Source organism: Lithobates pipiens, unplaced genomic scaffold (genome assembly GCF_037356315.1).
Source record: "Lithobates pipiens isolate NorthernLeopardFrog02 unplaced genomic scaffold, aLitPip1_a1.2 Scaffold_16, whole genome shotgun sequence".
Lineage (NCBI taxonomy): Eukaryota > Metazoa > Chordata > Amphibia > Anura > Ranidae > Lithobates > Lithobates pipiens.
In genome coordinates this window covers 104,411,924-104,432,283 of record NW_027507748.1, presented here as the reverse complement: position 1 = coordinate 104,432,283, position 20,360 = coordinate 104,411,924, and the positions used below count along the sequence as shown (strand labels likewise).

Sequence of the window (20,360 nt, the reverse complement as noted above, 5' to 3'; positions counted from 1 at the left end):
AAATTCTTCTCAATGCGACAATGACTCACAACATGACAATTCCTCCTCCACATCAAATTCACGCTTACCAGACAGTAATCTGTGTATTGCTTGCAGTTAATAACCCAACCTGGGCCTTTAATTCCCGGTGGAATCAACTCTCATCCAGGGGGCCACCTATGGCTCAGACAAACTGTGTTTTGACATTCTGAGCTGCGGCTGTTTTTATATTTTGTTCAACAGTTCACTAGCGCAGTTTTCTTTTTCACATTTATAAAGGCATAATGTGCTAGTATACCTTACACACTAGCACAGTATGTGACACTTGCGTGCAAACAAAGCCAGCGTCGTCCCCGCTGCAGGCCGCATTCCATCTTTGCTCATCTTCCTTCTGGAGCCGCGGACTCTGGCTGTGTGACTGGCCGGTGCTGTGTGACTTCACTGCCGGTCACAGCACACGCTCCTGTCTTCTTTACAACCTCTTTAATTAAGTTAACATGTTCTAGCCATCTGCCTCACTCTATGGACATGTTTTCATTTTACTGTTGCTTTTTTAATTTTGTTACACTATGTCCCTCACTAAAATGTGAGGCTAGATATGCTTTATAAACTGTATGTGGCTGAGGCTTCCTGTCTCATACCTGGAACACAATAGAGTCTACTGAGCGATGCTCAGCCATTTATAGAAAGAAATGTATTTTAGCAATGAATACAAAGCTTGCTCTGGCTAAGTCAGAGGTTGTGACATCATCATCCCACCTCTCTGACTCAGCCAATCAGAAGAAGCTTTGTATTCATTGCTAAAATACATCGCTTTCCAGGAATGGCTGAGAGCAGCTCAGAAACACTGTGTTTCGGGTATGAGACAGGAAGGTATCCTAGTGAGGGACATAGTTCGTTCATTTGGGCCAGCTTGGCCATTCATAGAACGCAATGTATTCTAGCAATTAATACAAAGCTTCCTCTGATTGTCTGAATCAGAGAGGAAGGCTGATGATGTCACAACCTCTGATTCAGCCAATCAGAGGAAGCTTTGTATTCATTGATAAAATACATAACTTTCTGTGAAAGGCTGAGTGCCACTCAGTAGACTCTATTGTGTTCCGGGTTTGAGATAGGAAGGTCTCAGTTCCAACCCGGAACACAGTGCGGTATGCTGTATGTAGCCTCGGCTACATACAGTTTATACCACACATCCAGCGGCCTCACATGTTAGTGAGGGACATAGTTGGTATGGGCCAACATGGCCCAAGTAAACTATGTAAAGTGTAACAAAAGCTGGAGTTCAGCTTTAAGTCTCTTATGTTCTCTATGGGTAATTTCATCTGTCTGTGTCCTGAAGGCCATTCTCAGAAACAGAAAGTAATGAGAAATGTTACAGGAGGTAAAGGGAAATTTTCTAGCAAGGATTACTGTCTAAGAGGGGAATTCCTATGTCAATAAGGGCTCTTTTTTTTGCACCATCTAAATATTGTGGGGGGAGATTCCATGCACTTGATGTGACATCTTGTAGAACAGAATAGAAGGTCCAAATGTGCCTGTAACGAAAATGTAAGCGTAGGATAGTTTTGCCTTAGCAAGATGTGATGTGATCTGTAGAAGTAGTGTAATTGTAGATTTAGTTTAATTCTGGGCTAATAAAAATATAGTATTCTATGTCAGTCATGCACATATGTTATTTCATTTGAAAAGGACAGAGCCAGTTTTCTAGGGTTGAAGTGACACCTAGATGCCAATAAAAGTTCCCATTGGAGTAAACATAGATTGCCACCTTCCTGAGGCCTCAAAGAAAACTGCTGGTCATTTTGGCTACACAGATCTGCAGGGGGCATTCACAAGGCCCCTGCCTGTCTGCAAACTTTGATTAATATCAACAGATCTAAGAAACCTATTTTATCTCTCATACAAGCTAAAATATTAGTGACAGAGAGATGAAAATAATTCCTTTTGATCGTACACGTGATGGGTTACGTGGACATGTAACTCTGTATTTTTAGCATGTGTGGAATCCTAGAGAACTACACAAAACCGATATATGGCGCCTGATTGCGGCAGGCAGGCGTTGATTGGTACTGTTGCATTCGGACTGATGCGCTGGTATCGGAAATTCAATCCATGACCCAGCAATCGGCGCCGTTCTGGGCCAATTCAACTCTGGTAATTTCAAAACACAAAACAGCCTGTGGGTTGAGACCGGAACACCCCCAGGGTTGATTGGCCGGGGGTTAAAGTCCAGCCCACATCCATATTTCAATAAATTGGGTAGCCTGAGATTTGGACATTGTTCTTCCATGAAGCCAGTTCGAAACTGGGGAGTTCCCACATGTTCCAGTATGCTTCTACTAATGGATATATTTCGGTAAAGTTTATCTCTGTTTTTATTCCCTTTTATTTTCATAGCAAATTGCCAATTGTGTGTCCTTCTGTATTTTTTGTGTCTTTTTGGTAACTTTTTTTTCTTTGTATATCATTTATGCACTGCCCACTTTCGGGATATTAAATGATAAAATTAATAAGTGACTTCTGTGTACTAAGCTAGGACTCGTATCTCTGGAGAGGTTGTTGTATTTTAGTGCCTAAGTACTCGGTCTAAGTTACGCACCAATCAGTATGCAATTGCACTGTGTGTTGGGAGATTTTATGCAGATTGTAAGCTAACAGATCTTCCAGACAGAGATCTGTGTGTGTGGTGGCTCAGCAGACTAGTCTGCGGACAAGCTGTTGGGTGGTGGCAGGCTATCGTTTATTGTGTGTCTGGTGTGTGGGTGTGGGGACAGTGGGAAGAGTGATTAACACCGGGGTTTAAGCTTGCAGGATAGCTGGAGGAACCCTAGAAGTGTGTAGTAATTGCTAGACTGCTCCCCAACCCTTAGAGTGCACCAGATTGTATGTAGGATTCGTATCTGCCTGTGTGTGGTCAAAGGTAGTGCAGGCTGTGAAAGTACCACAGCCAGTCTTGCATGCTCAGTATAAGTTCCCACTTATTCCCTTAGTTCCTCATATACCCCAGTCACGGTACGCACATCGCGGTTGGCTAGTTGCCTTGGGTGGGCGTGATTTGTGACAGATTGCCGATTGGTGAAATTTCATGGCTACACAAAAGCAGTGTAGCTCCAGTTTAGCAGCCAATGGCGATCTGAAAGGAGAACTGGTATTCATGTAATTGATTTCACAACGTTTTTATTTTTTAAAGTTTTTAGATGTCAAATATCCATTCCTTTTGTACTTACAAGGCACAGGTTATTGGCATTTACTGCATTGTGCAATCAGAACAATATTTATTTAGTATGTTTTTTTTTATTTTTTGCGTAGGATGAAGTAATAACTTTGAAAACTCAAAGTAAAAAAACAGAAGAAAAGAAATCTGAGCTATCGGTAAGTGTCCACCATCAACTTTTTATTTGATGTTCAGAATGGATACTAGAGAGCTAGAGTTCATGTAGGTAAAGGATCCTTTATTATTTGGTCTGTGTTCCTGTATAGCTCACAAGACTGAAAACTTGCAGACAATACAAGTATACATAAAAAGTGTGATATAGTGAGGCCAAAAGGGTTGTTTTATTTAGTTTGGATCATCGAGGTTATTACTTATTTCTTTATCATACAACATAGGACACAGAGCTTAAAGTATGTACTTAGTGGGTTATGGGCGTACCTTCAGGTTTTGACACTGGTATAACCAATACAGGAAGTTGAATTTCTATATAACCCCTCCTCCTTCCAGGAGTACCTCGGTTTTTTCGCCAGTGTCTAAAGGTGTTGGTCACGAGTGAAGATTTGCTCTGATGAGCTCTTAACCCACGTACACACGGTCTGAGATTTTGCCAACCAAATCCGTCAGGTTTTGCCCGACGGATTGTGTCCGAAACTGTTGCATACACACGGTCGGCCAAGTTGGCGAAAAATCCGATCTTTCAGAACGTGATGACGTAATTTCGATGGGACTACATTCAGGCTAGTAGCCAATAGCTTTGATGTAGGAATTTGATCTGAGCATGCGTGGCACTTGGTCCGATGAAAATGCTCTACACATGATCGGATTAGGTCCGTCCGGCCCAGTTGGTCGGGAAATCTTTCCAACATGTTGGAAAATTGGGTCAGATGGAGATTCGGACGGAATCAGTCCGATGCATACCACACACAGTCGGATTATCTGACGACACGGTCCGATAAGACTCATTCCGACAGATTCTCCAACCGTGTGTACAAGGGCTTAGAGGGATCCATGATGGATTTAAAAAAACTCCACAGACGGATCCATCCTCACCCCTGAGGCCATAGGATGGTACCCGGGCCTCACAGACAAGAACGAGGTTTTGCCTGTAAGCTTCTCTTTGAGAGCTGGACCCTAGGAACCAGGACTCTTTTGGTCTTGCTACATTACCTAAAGTTGTTCCTGAGGGTTGCTATACAGGTCCAAATTAGTGGAACTCCTATTAAAAGGGACCCGGTCTTTGAAGGTTTACAACGCAGCCTGCCACGATGGGTGAAGTTTGGATCTGTCTGTTTACAGCAGTATCCTGCAGCGAGGACAGGGTAGGGGAAGAAGCTAATGCTTTTTCCTTCCATATACCATGTATGCCTTTTAAAATGTATCCCCTATAGGGAGTAATTTACACAACCTAGGTACGATGTTTTACAGCTTGCTCTGTCTCTAGGCTATATAGCATGTGTGGTCCCAGCGGAGGGGGTTCTTGTTTAATAATCCTCTTTAACCACTTCCCGACCAGCGCATGACGATGTACGTCGACAGAATGGCACGGGCAGGCATATTGGCGTACAGGTACGTCCAATATTCAATGCCGCCCTGCCATCGGGAACGCGCCGCCGCCGGCGCGCTCCCGCGCTGGTTGGGGGCCCCCATGAGTCCGGTAGCGGGACCCGCGGACTCGATCGTCGCGGGCATCCCCGCGATCGTCTCACGGAGCGGCCGAATGGAGGAAATGCTGTGTAAACAACATTTCTCCATTCTGCCTAGCAACTAGTGACGCTGATCTCTGCTCCATGTGATTGGAGCAGAGATCAGTGTTCACTAAATGAAAGCCCAACCCCCCCACAGTTAGTAACACACCCCTAGGAACACTTAACCCCTACACTGCCACCCACTGGTTAACCCTTTCACTGCCAGTGTCATTTACACAGGAATCACTGCATTTATATAGCAGTGATTACTGTATAAATTACAATGGTCCCAAAAATGTGTCAAAAATGTCCGATGGGTCCCCCACAATGTCGCAGTCACAATAAAAATTGCTGATCGCCGCCATTACTAGTAAAAAAAATAAATAATAAAAAATTATTAATAAAAATGCTATAAAACTATCCCTATTTTGTAAACGCTATAACTTTTGCGCAAACCAATCAATAATCGCCTATTGCGATTTTTTTTTTACCAAAAATATGTAGAAGAATACGTATTATCGGCCTAAACTGAGGGAAAAAAATGTTTTTTTTATATATTTTTGGGGGATATTTATTATAACAAAAAGTAAAAAATAATGCATTTTTTTCAAAATTGTCGCTCTATTTTTGGTTATAGCGCAAAAAATAAAAACCGCAGGGGTGATCAAATACCACCAAAAGAAAGCTCTATTTGTGGGAAAAAAAGGACGCCAATTTTGTTTGGGAGCCACGTCGCACGACCGCGCAATTGTCAGTTAAATCGACGCAGTGCCGAATAGCAAAAAGGGGTCTGGTCTTTGACCAGCAAATTGGTCCGGTCTGCAAGTGGTTAAGGGATTTAAATAAAATACAGCAGTTGCTAAAACAAATATATATGTATATATACTTCGATGACTAGAAGGTTGGCACAACTGAGAAGGTCAAAAACATTTTTTGATCCCAAACCATTCGCGCCCCCCCATGTCTGCATGGTTTTAAGATTACCAGCATTGGGATTTCCTGTGACTCTAGTTTAAAAAAAAAAAAAAAAAAAAAAAAAACTGCTGACAGAAACCCACCCCACTCCCCTCTCCTTATCCCAGGTGCGCATATATATATATAACATTTTATATATATATATATATATATATATATATATATATATATATATATATATATATATATATATATATATATATATAGTGCCTTGCGAAAGTATTCAGCCCTCTTGAACTTTTCAACCTTTTGCCACATTTCAGGCTTCAAGCATAAAGATATAAAATTTTAATTTTTTGTGAAGAATCACCAACAAGTGGGACACAATTGTGAAGTGGAACGAAATCTATTGGATTTTTGAAACTTTTTTTAACTATTAAAAAAATGAAAAGTGGGGCGTGCAAAATTCGGCCCCCTTGCGTTAATACTTTGTAGAGCCACCTTTTGCTGCGATTACAGCTGCAAGTCGCTTGGGGTATGTTTCTATCAGTTTTGCACATCGAGAGACTGAAATTCTTGCCCATTCTTCCTTGGAAAACAGCTCGAGCTCAGTGAGGTTGGATGGAGAGCGTTTGTGAACAGCAGTTTTCAGCTCTTTCCACAGATTCTCGATTGGATTCAGGTCTTGACTTTGACTTGGCCATTCTAACACCTGGATACGTTTATTTGTGAACCATTCCTTTGTAGATTTTGCTGTATGTTTTATGATCATTGTCTTGTTGGAAGATAAATCTCCATCCCAGTTTCAGGTCTTTTGCAGACTCCAACAGGTTTTCATCCAGAATGGTCCTGTATTCGGCTGCATCCATCTTCCCCTCAATTTTAACCATCTTCCCTGTCCCTGCTGAAGAAAAGCAGGCCCAAACCATGATGCTGCCACCACCATGTTTGACAGTGGGGATGGTGTGTTGAGGGTGATGAGCTGTGTTGCTTTTACGCCAAACATATCGTTTTGCATTGTGGGCAAAAAGTTCGATTTTGGTTTCATCTGACCAGAGCACCTTCTTCCACATGTTTGGTGTATCTCCCAGGTGGCTTGTGGCAAACTTTAGACAAGACTTTTTATGGATATCTTTGAGAAATAGCTTTCTTCTTGCCACTCTTCCATAAAGGCCAGATTTGTGCAGTGTACGACTGATTGTTGTCCTATGGACAGACTCTCCCACCTCAGCTGTAGTTCTCTGCAGTTCATCCAGAGTGATCATGGGCCTCTTGGCTGCATCTTTGATCAGTCTTCTCCTTGTCTGAGCTGAAAGTTTAGAGGGACGGCCAGGTCTTGGTAGATTTGCAGTGGTCTGATACTCCTTCCATTTCAAAATGATCGCTTGCACAGTGCTCCTTGGGATGTTTAAAGCTTGGGAAATCTTTTTGTATCCAAATCCGGCTTTAAACTTCTCCACAACAGTATTGCGGACCTGCCTGGTGTGTTCCTTGGTCTTCATGATGCTCTCTGCGCTTTCAACAGAACCCTGAAACTATCACAGAGCAGGTGCATTTATACAGAGACTTGATTACGCACAGGTGGATTCTATTTATCACCATCAGTCATTTAGGACAACATTGGATCATTCAGAGATCCCCGCTGAACTTCTGGAGTGAGTTTGCTGCACTGAAAGTAAAGGGACCGAATAATTTTGCACGCACCACTTTTCAGTTTTTTATTTGCTAAAAAAGTTTAAAATATCCAACAGATTTCGTTCCACTTCACAATTGTGTCCCACTTGTTGGTGATTCTTCACAAAAAATAAAAATTTTATATCTTTATGTTTGAAGCCTGAAATGTGGCAAAAGGTTGAAAAGTTCAAGGGGGCCGAATACTTTCACAAGGCACTGTATTATAAAATATTACATACTGGTCCCCAGCCTGGTATTACAGGCAAATAGGCTGGCGGTAAAGGGAATGGCAGCGTCACCTACTCCCTTCGGGTCTGCAATGGCATACACGCATGCTGTTCGTGTGCTCGAACTAGGCATGTTCAAGTTGAGGGGTGGGTATTGCCGGAGGACGCCGAGGGGCGTATCCATAAGGTCACCTGGTGCCATGTACGCAACGCAATGTCCAGACACAGCACATGGCGCAGAGACTGAGGGAGAGATGCTGAGGACGCCAATCAGATTCCACCTGAGGCTTTATTACACAGACACTCTCAGCGGCAGAGATCTCTTAGCTGAAGAGAAGGAGTCTGTCACACTGAGGGTAAGGGGTGTAAACGGGCATTTCCAGTACAGCAAACACTATTGTTACTTAGCAGTTAAAAACTGTTATTATGGTGACATTGTATTTGCTAGAACTGTTAAGCAAATAGTATTTTTGTGTACCTCTGCTTTTGTGCTTAGCACTATGTCTTCCAGAGCTACCGTGAAAGTACCTAAGCTGCCACCCCTAGGCACTGGGAACCCAGTCTGCTGTCTTCCTCTTTGGAGATATTAGATATGGCAAACCAGGGTGAGTCATTGGAAGCTAGCGGTGGTGCAACTGCTTCACACACTTCAGCCCCTGTATAGGTGACTGAAAATGCATTTTTCTCTCCCCTGCAGGGCTTAGAAGGAAGATTAACGGCTTTGATCGCATTCTCCATTGAGATGGATAGGAAGAATCCTAGATCCCCCTCCCCCACCTTAGACTCTTTACAGACAGTGGAGGGTCTAAAGGAATTATGGGGACAGGATGAGGTATTGTCCTCAGATGATAGAGAGGAAAGACATACCGGGTATTCCTCTGCGGAGCAAACAATACTTGATGTTTCATCTTCACAGTCTGAAGTACAGAGCCTTACAGAGATGGTTCACTCCGCTTTCATGCTACCCCTAACAGCGTTAGCTGAAGGTCCTTCTCCTCCTTGGGTTCCTTGAAACCTTTACAGCCTTTGCATGCGTTTCCCATCCACACATTACTAGAAAAGCTTATTAATACCGAATGGGATCATCCGGATAAGCATTTTCTCCCCCTAGATTCTCAATTCTCTAACCTATGTAGGAAAAATTCACTAAAAGATGTAATGTTCCATCAGTTGACGCTGCAATTTCCAATGTGAATAAAAGTTTAACTTGTCCAGTGGACAATGCACATATGCTTCAAGATCCAACAAATAAGAAGTTGGAAGGTCTGTTAAAATCCTCTTTTTCCTTAACAGGGACCGTGACTCAGCCTGCAATTGTAGCTATAGGCATCTGTCAGTACTTAAAGGACCAGTTTGCAGATGCATTTAAAGAGCTCCCTGCACAACAGGCCCGGGAGTTGGCCGAGCTACCAAAAGCATTATGCTTTGCCATGGATGCTATGAAGGATTCTATTCATCAGGCATCATGCCTTGCGCTTGTACTAGTACACATGCAAAGGACTCTTTTGGTTAAAGGGTTGGTCAGCTGAAGCGCCTTGCAAGAACCTTCTAACTAGTTTTCCCTTTAAGGAAGAATGACTATTTGGCGATAGTTCGGATAAATACATCCAAACAATTTCTAGCAGAAAGAGTACTCTTTTGCCAGTCAAAAGAAAATATAAACGTCCTTCGTTTCAATGCACTTTTTCCCACGCCAGGTGCATCCACCTCTAGGCAGGGGCGATGGCCTCCACCGTCAGACTCTAGAGGAAGACCTCCAGGTCAAACCCAGGTACAAAGAAGACCTGGGGCCGCAAGTCTGCAAAGCAGAATACCAAGGCCTCGTCATGAAGAGGCATTTCCTTTCACCAAGGTGGGAGGAAGACTTCTGAGGTACTTAGAAGTCTGGCAAAGGGAAATTCAGGACAGTTGGACTCTCCACAGTGTCTCTAGGATACAAGCTAGAATTTCGAGAGTTTCCACTGTCTCGTTTTCTGAGATCAAACGTTCCCAAGGATCCAGGGAAAACCTGTTTATGGTACCAAAGCCAAATGGGGATGTCAGACCAAGTCTAGATCTACGGAATCTAAATCAGTTCCTGAAGATCTGCTCCTTTTGCAAGGAGTCAATCAAGTCAGTCATTTTCAATCGTACAAGGAGGAGAACTTCTGGCATCCACTTACATCAGAGATGCATATCTGCATATCCCTAGATTTCCTCCTCACCAGAGGTTTCTGTGGTTCGAAGTAGAATGGCACTTTCAGTTTGTAGCCTTGCTGCACCCCAGGTATTCACAAAAGTACTAGCCCACCTCTAGCCAGGTTAAGGGCACAGGGCATAACTATCTTGGCTTACTTAATGATCTATTGTTAATAGACCAGTCAGTGGCTCGCTTGAAGCAAGATGTAGCCATTATAAGCAGTTACCTGGAGAGTCTGGGCTGAATTCTCAACCTGAAGAAATCCTCCTTAAAGCCACTAAAAAGGCTGGAGTATCTGGGCCTGATCATAGACAGCCCGGGAAAGTTTGTTGTTGCCTCCCGCAAAGATCAGTTCCATACAAGAGCTGGTGTGGATGGTCAGGTCGAAGAGAAATCCCTCAATTCGCCTTTGCATGAGGTTGTTAGATCCTATATCCAACATCCTAGAGATTCGGGCAGTGTATTTGGCTCTGAGAACCTGGACCTCCAGGTTAAAGAATTTTCCTGTGAGGATCCAATCTGACAATGCCATGGCTGCGGCATATATCAATCACCAAGGGGGCACCAAAGGTCTCTCAGCTCAGAGAGAGGTGAACCAGATTCTAACTTAGGCATGGGATATTCTTTTCTACCCATCGGCAGTTTTCATTCTGGGAGTAGAGAATTGTCAGGCGGAGTACTTAAATGGCCAGCAGTTATTCCCGGGGGAATGGTCTCTTCATCCCGAGAACACTAAATTTAATGGACTGGCTATTGAGACCCACATTCTGAAGAAATGTGGGCTTTCTGGGTCAGTTATTTCTACTTTGATTAATGTTAGGAAGCCAGTTTGCAGAGCTATATATTATAGAGTCTGGAAGGCTTCTGTTTCCTGGTGTGACTACAAGGGTTGGCACCCTCGGAGATATATCTTGGGCAGAATTCTTGCCTTGCTACAATTAGGCATAGAGATGAAGTTGGCCCTGAGTACTATTAAGGGCCAAGTCTCAGCCTTATCAATTTTATTTCAAAGACCGCTTGCTATGCATTCTTTAGTGGGGGGTTTCATGCAAGGAGTGTTGTGGATTCACCTGCCAGTTAAATCACCCTTAAGCCCTTGGGACTTGAATTTAGTTTTATCGGTGTTACAAAAACAGCCATTTGAACCGATACAGAATATTCCTTTAGTCCATTTGACAAGGAAGCTGGTATTTTTGGTTGCTATAGCCTCCAAAAGGATGGTATCGGAATTGACTGCTCTTTCTAAAGAGCCATATTTCCATATTTGATTATTCATGAGGACAGTGTGGTATTACGCCCTCGTCCAGGCATTTTTGCCAAAAGTTTAGGGCTGGGAAAATTAAATATTCCTCGATTAATCGTTAAATTTTTTTTGATCGATCAAAATTCTTTTGATCGGTACTCGCCTCTCTGCCGGCGTCCGGGTATTCAGGAAGTTCCGTCAGAGATCCGGTGACGTCGCGGACAACGATGTCACCGGAATCCTCCCCCCTTCCCCAAGTGCCTCCATCTGCTAACAAACGGAAGGGTGATGCCGATTTCCATGACATCACCGGACAGCCTGGACAGTGATGGTAAATATGGATGTGGTTAACTGGGATCATTCAGTGAGCTAAGTGTAGGCAAATTTTTTGATAACCTCCATTTTTAACATTGTTGTAAAAAAAACAAAATGTAAACGCTCTGGTATGTCTGCGTGACTGGCTAAAGTGATGCCTACTTGCCTACTACAAAGGACAGTCAATATACTAGATACATTTTATAATTAAAGTTAAACTAACTTTCTAAGTTTTTCTTAAAGTTTAATAAAAAAAATGACTTGCGTCAGTGCTACAGTTTGAATTTAAAACGTATTTGTGTGAAGTTAAGTCATGGATTATGGAAACTAACTAGTGTCGCGTGATTGTATATAGTGTATACCACTGACTAATGCAGAAATGCAATGCAAGGAGATCAGCTAAAAGTAGTTGGATCTGTATGTGCTTTATAATTAATCGAAATTAGTCAATTAATCGATTCAAAAAACAAAACAATTACTAGAAAATGAAAATTTTAATCAGTAACAGCCCTACAAAAGTTGTTTCAGGCTTTCATCTGAATGAAGATATTGTCCTGCCATTGTTTTTCCCAAAACCATGTTCCAGGGAAGAAAAGTCACAATATTGCCTTGATGCGGTGAGAGCACTGAAGATCTATTTAAAGAAAACTGCTCAGATTCGTAAGACTGAGGTCTTATTTATTCTGCCAGAGGGTCCTAAAAAAGGACAGGCAGCATCGATATTCACTGTCGCTAAGTGGATTCGGCAAGTTATAATTCAAACCTATGATTTAAAGGGAAAGATTCCCCCTTTTCAAGTTAAGGCGCACTCTACCAGAGCGGTTGTTGCTTCTTGGGCAGTGCGACACCAGGCCTCCATGTCTTCAGTGCATACATTCACAAAATGTTATCAAGTGGATATAAGATGGAATGAGGATATTGCCTTCGGGCGCAGTGAGCTGCAGACAGCAGTACAAGTCCTCGAGAAGGGGGGGTTGCCCTACGGGTTGTGTCTCCCTCCCCTCAGGTAGCATTGCTATGGGACTTCCCACTAAGTAAATACTTGAGGCTCTGTGTCCTATGATGTACGATAAAGAAAATAGGATTTTACCTGTAAAATCCTTTTCTTGAAGTACATCATGGGACACAGTGCTCCCGTCCCTCTGTTTTATGGGGTGTAAGTATATTGCTTGGCTACAAAAACTGAGGTATTCCTGGGAGGAGGAGGGGTTATATAGGGGAGTCAACTTCCTGTATTGATTATACCAGTGTTAACACCTGAAGGTAGGCCCATAACTCACTAAGTAAATACTTGAAGCTCTGTGTCCTATGATGTACTCCAAGAAAGGGATTTTACAGGTATTATAGTTCTATGTGTGTCGGTTGGGGAGAGTTCCCTTCACTTTCCCAGATTTCATTTTTTTTGTTTTTATTTTTGTCCTACAGCAAAGTGTACAGAAAATGAGAGAACAGATTAGCCAATACTTGGAACAACAGTCAGATCCTCCAACACAAACTGATCTTTCTGATGAGGATCGTGAAAGAATGAACCGTAGACTGCAGAGGATTCTCCATAGAAAAAACCTTTATCTAGAAAGAGAGAGAATCCTTCAGAAACTAAAACGCGAACTGAAATGAATTTCTCCGCAGTGTAACTTGTGGTATTTTATTTTGGGTCACACTTACTTTTTAGCCTTTTTTGCTTTTTATTGACCCTAAAGCTAAATTTTAGTATACTGCACCATGTTGGCATGCCTCATTTAAAAAAAACAATAGGCATGACAATTGCAGGGGATTTTGTTGTGGAGAAAAATCAATAATTATCGAATGTAAAGAATTTTTTTTAATCTATAATGTAAAACATTTTTTCATATGTGTACAGCCCAGGTGAACGCTTGTAATTTCCTGCAGTCTAATTTCAAAGCTAAACTGTTAAAATAAATGTTGTCACACTAGAACTGCTTTGTATTTTTATTGGTGATATGAAATGGGAAACTTTTAGGGCCCATTCACATCTTTGTAGTGCGGTTTATACTTTACACACGTTATCTAGAATGAGTTTATGCACTAACAAGCATTACACATGGTAGTGTTGCAATACAACAGCCTGTTTTGGACTAATGGGCTGCGTAATGCATCAAGTAATGGTGCTACACATGTAAAGTGTCTGTATTGTGTGAATGTGCCTGGAAGATTCCTGTGCGCCCATTCTTGATCTATTATAATTCTTCTACGTGCGCGTACACACCCACACACACACAACTACCTGCATACTTACAGATGATTTTTTATGTGCGAAAGCTTATTTCATGCACTCCAATGCCTTTCAGACAAAATAACAATTTTGAACTTTAAGGAAAATACATTCTTAAAGGTGCCAGATATCAAACTAATACTTCATGTACATTATATGCACATGTGTTTGGTCTGAACCCGTGTTTATCAACCGGGGTGCCGTGTGGAGTCCTCGGGTGTGCCCAATCTGAACGATCCTCTGTTAGCTTTAGTGCTACAGGACAGAGAGAGCACTGTTAACTCCCGTGTACAGAGGGGGCAGAGAGCTGAGCCCGCACCTTCCCCATCCATGCTCTCTACTCTTCTCTGTACTCTTGCTGGCAAAACTGAAAGCTGAGCTGGCCGCCTGACTGCATCCTACCAACCGTTGACGTCATTGGTTGCTAAGGACTTAACACCAAGCGTGCAGAGAGTGGGGGAGGTGTGGGTTGACTTTGTACACAGCAGCTAACAGGATCACTCATCCAATCATCCAAATGTACAGGAAGGAGAGGAGAGGAGCTTTGGGTGGGGGGAGGGGGGGGGGGTTATAGATTATAGAGTTATATCACTATGGTAGGGAGAGACACATTTTGTGCTAGGAAGAGGGGGGATTGGGGGGGGGGGGGGGTTGTGCTGTGAGGGTAGTGGGAGTTGTTCTGGGGAGGGGGGTGTTGCATCCTTCAGACCACACACTGAACTCTGCCTCACACGGTATATTTTAGGGCTTGTTAACACCAGGTGCAGTGCAGTAGAAGGTGTGAAATTGTGTGTTTTCTCGTACCGCACACAAATTTGCTGCCTTTTGCAGATGTACATGCATTAAATTGTCCCCACGCATCTAGCAAATGCGTGTATATTTGCGCATGCTAAAACGCACCGTAGTACCATGTGTTTTGGTGCTGCACAATTTAAAAAATCATGCTTGCACCCTTTTGCGTGTTTCGCACGCACAGAATAGCTTGTTAAAAAATGCAACATGTGGGAATGCGGGGAAAAAAAAAAAAGATTTGTGCTCGGATGCACCTCCTGGTGTGAATGAGCCCTCAGATCGGTGTGCCCCAGGATTGTGCTCAATTCTAAAGGGGGCCTTGACTGAAAAAAGGGTTAAACTGTGGTCTGAACAAACAGAATTGCAACTGATCATTTTAGGACCATTGATTGATTGATCACAATTTTCATCACAGGACCTGAATTTTTAAAAGATGTGCTTACAAAATCTTAGACATTTTTAGAGGGTGGTTTGATAAAAGTGCAAAATAAACCCCAAATTTTATCCTAAAAGTCCCCATACTGTGCAGTTCTTCCAGAAATGATTTGCATATTATTTTCTCTCTTCTATTGTTTTAAGAGCTTTAAGTCTAGGAGTCAGCTCCAATATACATTTTCTGATTGGCCAGCAAAAAGGAAAGTAAATGTGTACCCATATTTCTACTTGGTTATTCACTTTATAAAAAGCTTAGTTAAATAAATCAACAATCCATCAGATCACAATATTAAGTTCTGCTAGTGTGACCTAAAACATTGTATTGCCACCAGAAATGTGTGAAGAAAATTGAGTGAAATCTTTTTGAAAACCTAATACCATTTGCTTTTAAGAAAATTAACATTACAGATGCTGCCCACAAATGTTAAACAGCCCCCTTTTTAATATACCGTATATACTCGAGTATAAGCCGAGATTTTCAGCCTCTTTTTTGAGGCTGAAAGTGCCCCCCTCGGCTTATACTCGAGTCATCGCTGTCTGCCCGCTCGATCAGCGTGTCGAGCAGACAGACAGCGGCCATTCTATTCAAAAGCCGCGCCTCCGGCTCCGCCTTCGCCTGTGATAGGCGGAACACTGAATTTCCCAGCAGCCTGTGTTCCGCCTATCACGGACATCGTATCATCCTCGTACTACGGACGAGGATGATACGACGTCTGTGATAGGCGGAACACAGGCTGCTGGGAAATTCAGTGTTCCGCCTATCACAGGCGAAGGCGGCGGCGCAGCTTTTGAACTTTACAATGGCCGCCGACGAAGAGGGCACGGGACGGCACGGCACGGGACGGGACGGGACGGGGGCAAGGCAAGGCATGACACGGGACGGATGCAAGGAGGCAAGGCACGGGACGGAGGCAAGGAGGCAAGGCACGGGACGGAGGCTCGGGACAAAGGTAGGCTGGACACACACACACACACACACACACACACACACACACACACACACACACACACACACACACACACACACACACACACGGATGGAGACACACACAGGGATGGATGGATGGATGGAGACACACACACACAGGGATGGATGGATGGAGACACACACACACAGGGATGGATGGATGGAGACACACACACACAGGGATGGATGGATGGATGGATGGAGACACACACACACAGGGATGGATGGATGGATGGACACACACACACACAGGGATGGATGGACGGACACACAGGGATGGACGGACACACAGGGATGGACGGACACACAGGGATGGACGGACACACAGGGATGGACGGACACACACACAGGGATGGACAGGCATGTCTCACCCTCGGCTTATACACGAGTCAATAAGTTTGCCAGTTTTTTTGGGGGTAAATTGGGGGCCTCGGCTTATATTCGGGTCGGCCTATACTCGAGTATATACGGTACTTGAATTTGGCAGCATATGATCATAGATGTTTCAAAGAAATAGAAAATTGTTCTTTCAAATATCTATCATAATTTTCCTGTATGAACATTTCACAGCTCCGCTCCACCCTTCTGTCCCTCTTGATCCACTCGTAATCTGCTTTCCCTGGGTTCGCCTTTTCCCCTCATTAGCATGCTAATAAAAAATGTATTTCATCTTTAAGCCCACATACCATGGAACATAAGCTAGCAAAATCTTTGAAAAATCCTGCAGGGAAGGAGAATAAACAAGGCTACCAGAAGGCAAAATGTTTACTTTAGAAAATTATCACTTGTCAAGAACAGAGAAACATCAATTATTATGTCTAATTTATAGTGATTAACAACTTTTTTGGTGTCTTCCAGCTTTAAATACAACCTTCTCAGGTACTGTCGCAATGGATGCCCTAGAAACCGCTGTAATTTTTTTTTTGTTTTGTTTTCCCTCCCTGTCTTTCAGGAAAGCCCCAATGAGAGACCTTGACTCCTCCCCTTCCTTAGGGAAATTTTCACTTCCCCCTGCCTGACTTCAGTTGTCTGGTGGGGAGACACTTCTTTTATTTTTTTTGGGGGGGGGGGGGGGGGCCAGGCCTGGCAGTCTGGGAGGCTGTGGCTATTTGAACATCCACAGGGAGGCAGCTCCACTCTCCCTGTACACAGGTGCAGGCTGCAATTGGAACCAGGTGGGCTGGGTGGCGGATGACACCATTTCCAGATCCTTACTTGTTAAAAGGTTCTAGTACACTCCCCAGGGTTGTATTCTATTTGCAAAGGTGATGTTATTTATTTTTTGCATGTATTTCAGAAAGCTACTGAAAAGTCAAGATCCTTACATAGCTCTAAGAGAAAGCGTGCCTCTTGTAGGAACACCCTAGGAGTAATACAAAAGTATTGTGCAAGGACTGTATAGATGCTTTAGTCAGAAAAGGGGCATCAGAGCAGGAAGCGGGGTTAGCAGCTTCAGTAAAATAACTTTCTTCCAACATTCAGTTTTTCAAACCTTTGAAGGTTTTCAGTTTCCTACTAATCCCTCACCTGCATCCCAAAGTACAACCCCCTCCACAAGAACAGGGCTCTTCTTATTCCCAACCGGCTGCCATTGCCACGGTAGATGGATCTACTGGGGTCTCCAGAGAGAAGGCTAGGAAAGAGCCGGATAGTGCCACCTCTGGTTCGCAGGAGGAATCAGAGGAAGAGGACCGGGATGGGGAGTCCAGGAAACCCTCAAGATATAAACTGTCCCTGGAAGAGGTAGAGGACCTTTTGGGGGCAATTTATACCACCCTTGGAATTCAGGCGGACAAGAAACCCCTGACACTCCACGACCAGTTGTACAAGGGCTTGGGGGAACAGAAACACAAGGTTTTCACAGTCCATGAGGTCCTGGTAGAAACGGTAAAGGAGTGGCAGGATCCTGAGCGGAAACCTTTTTTTTTTTTTTTTTTTTTTTTTTTTTTTTTCCAGATCTTTGAAAAGAAAGTTCCCGTTTTCAGAAGATCGATATTCCATCTGGAATAAGAACCCCAAACTGGATGCTGCCTTCTCCCAGGTCTCCAGACATACAGATCTGGCCTTCGAGGATATGGGGGGCTCTGGCAGATATTATGGACAAGAGAATAGATTCCCCCCTAAAGAAGACCTGGGAATCAACTATAGGGAATTTGAAGCTGAAAATGGCTATCACGGGAGTGGCTCATAATCTGGAGCATTGGCTTTCCCAAATTTAGGCCCATATTGAAGCAGGAACTACCAAGCAAACTATATTGTCATCTTTTCCTTCTATTTTGCAAGGAGTGGCATATATAGGGGATGCATCCGCAGAGTCTGTCCACATGTCGACTAGAACCACAGCTCTAGCCAACTCGGCCAGAAGAGCCCTCTGGCTAAAAATGTGGCTGGGCAATGGTGCCTCTAAGGTTATACTGTGTGATGGGAGATCTACTGTTTGGCCCAGGTTTAGAATCTGTGTTAGACCGCACAGACAAGAAGAAATCCTTCCCGGTGAAACGTAAAGAAGGGGTTTTGTCCATAGAAGTGAAGGGGCCCCCCAAGCCAGAGGGGGAAAAGAAAACCAAGGGCAGGGGCGATTTTATTTATTTTTGTCCTGAACACCCCTGAAAAAGCCAATGACCCTCCAAACATGGTGGGAGGAAGACTGGGGGCCTTCCTCCCACAGTGTGAAGACTACCTCCACAAAAACTATTTCCCAGGTGTGCGGTGAAAGCCAAGGCCCTACTGGGGGCATTAAAGGATCTAGAGGAACAAAACGTGGTTCACAGAGTTCTGGGGTTGGGTTTTTATTCACACATTTTTATTGTGAAAAAGCCCTCAGGAAAATACAGATTGATCCTGAACTTAAGACCCCTGAACCAATCGATTTTCCTATAAGAGGTTCCGTATGGAATCGAGCTTTACAGTCAGAGCCTTGCTACCACAGAACTGTTACATGGTGTCACTAGATCTCAAGGACGCCTACCTCCACATCCCTATCGCAGAAGCTTTTCAGAAGTTTCTCCGTCTAGCAGTGAACATAGGAGAAACAATCCATCTGCAGTTGCAGGCACTTCCATTTGGACTATCCTCGTCATCCCAAATATTCACAAAAGTCATGGCGGAAGCCATGGCCTTTCTGCGACTCAAAGGGGTCTCAATTGCATATCTGCACGACCCGCTCCTCTTCGCAGTATCCTCAGAACAGCTAACCAGAGTTCTGGATCTGGCAAAAGGAAACCCTGACAGGGCTGGGGTGGCTGCTGAACCTGGCGAAGTCTAGCTTGATTCCATCTCAGCACATTACCTACCTAGGGTACCTGTTTAACTCCACTCAGTTGAGAGTTTTTCTCCCGGAAAAAAACATACAGAAATTGGAAAGGGCAGTAGCCTCCCTCCAAAACAACCAGCAGCTCGCTATAAGGTCAGCAATGTGCAACTATAGGTCTGCTAACGTCAACTATCCCAGCAGTTCAGTGGGCAGGGCTGGAAAAGCGCCGCTGCAGTAGTTTTAAGCCTTTTTCAGCTGCTAGCGGGGGTTAAGAGTGCTGCAAAAACTATGGTAAAGCGCAGTTAAGGAAATATTGGAATGAACCACGGCCCTGGACCTGTATAGCAGCCTGCTGCTAACTACTGGTCCCAAAACGGAAGACACCAAGTGTTTTACGGATCTGAAAACTTTGGTAGCCATATGCAGTAAGCAGTCAGAGCTTGAATAATAAAAAAGATGAATGGTTAAAAGGGAGATTATTATTTTATTTTTTTGCCAGAGCCAAAGAGGTCAATCACCTAAGGATACTGAGAAAAAGAGTCCCACAGAATGGGTGGGGTTATAAGATTATGTCTATAGAGATGACTGCAGGTCCTATGCCCTATAGGGAAAACATTTTTGGCTTAATTTCCTGTAACCAAAGCCACTTGATGTTATCGAATGCATTTTCCACATTCAAAGCCGATAAAATATTTGGTGACAGAGAAGGACCAGACAGTCTCTGGGGCTCTACTACAACAAAGGCCTTCCTTATGTACATCAGTGCCAACTACTGTCCAGACACAAAACCCAACTGATCAGGAGAAATACATTTAGGAAGTTTGCCATAAATTTTGACCATCTTGATTAAAGATATGGGGTGGAAGGCACTAGGGTTGAGGGGGTTCGAGCTCTTTTTAGGCAGTAGCTTACCTGTAAAATTCCTTTTCATTGAAGTACATCACGGGCCACAGAGCCATAGTAGTTACTATGTGGGTTATAAGCCACCTTCTGGTGAAAGACACTGGCACACACTAAGACAGGAAGTCCACTCCCTATATAACCCCTCCCACTACTGGGAGTACCTCAGTTTTTGAAGCACAGCAATACATGTGTGTACCAGAAAGAAGGGAGGGACCTCTGTGTCACGTGATGTACTTAAAAGAAAAGGATTTTACAGGTAAACTGTTATAACAATCCTATTTTCTTATCATACATCATGGGACACAAAGCCATAGTAGTTACTATGTGGGATGTCCCATAGCAA

At 43.5% G+C, this 20,360-nt stretch overlaps 1 protein-coding gene across 2 annotated transcripts in view; it reads left to right on the top strand.

Moving 5' to 3' along the window:
- Positions 1–13,371, top strand: part of LOC143981934 (uncharacterized) — a 64,262-nt gene extending 50,891 nt beyond the window's left edge. Inside the window, exons 12-13 of one of the 2 annotated variants that reach the window (XR_013274383.1) lie at positions 3,292–3,354; positions 12,860–12,946. Coding sequence is in view for 1 of the 2 variants with exons in the window: in XM_077480189.1 (XP_077336315.1) it covers positions 3,292–3,354; positions 12,860–13,051 (255 nt within the window). In the remaining variant the exon portion in view is untranslated. Of the gene's footprint in view, positions 1–3,291; positions 3,355–12,859 lie in introns of both variants that reach the window. The other variant, XM_077480189.1, reaches the window with a different exon arrangement.
- The last annotated feature ends 6,989 nt before the right edge of the window (positions 13,372–20,360 follow it).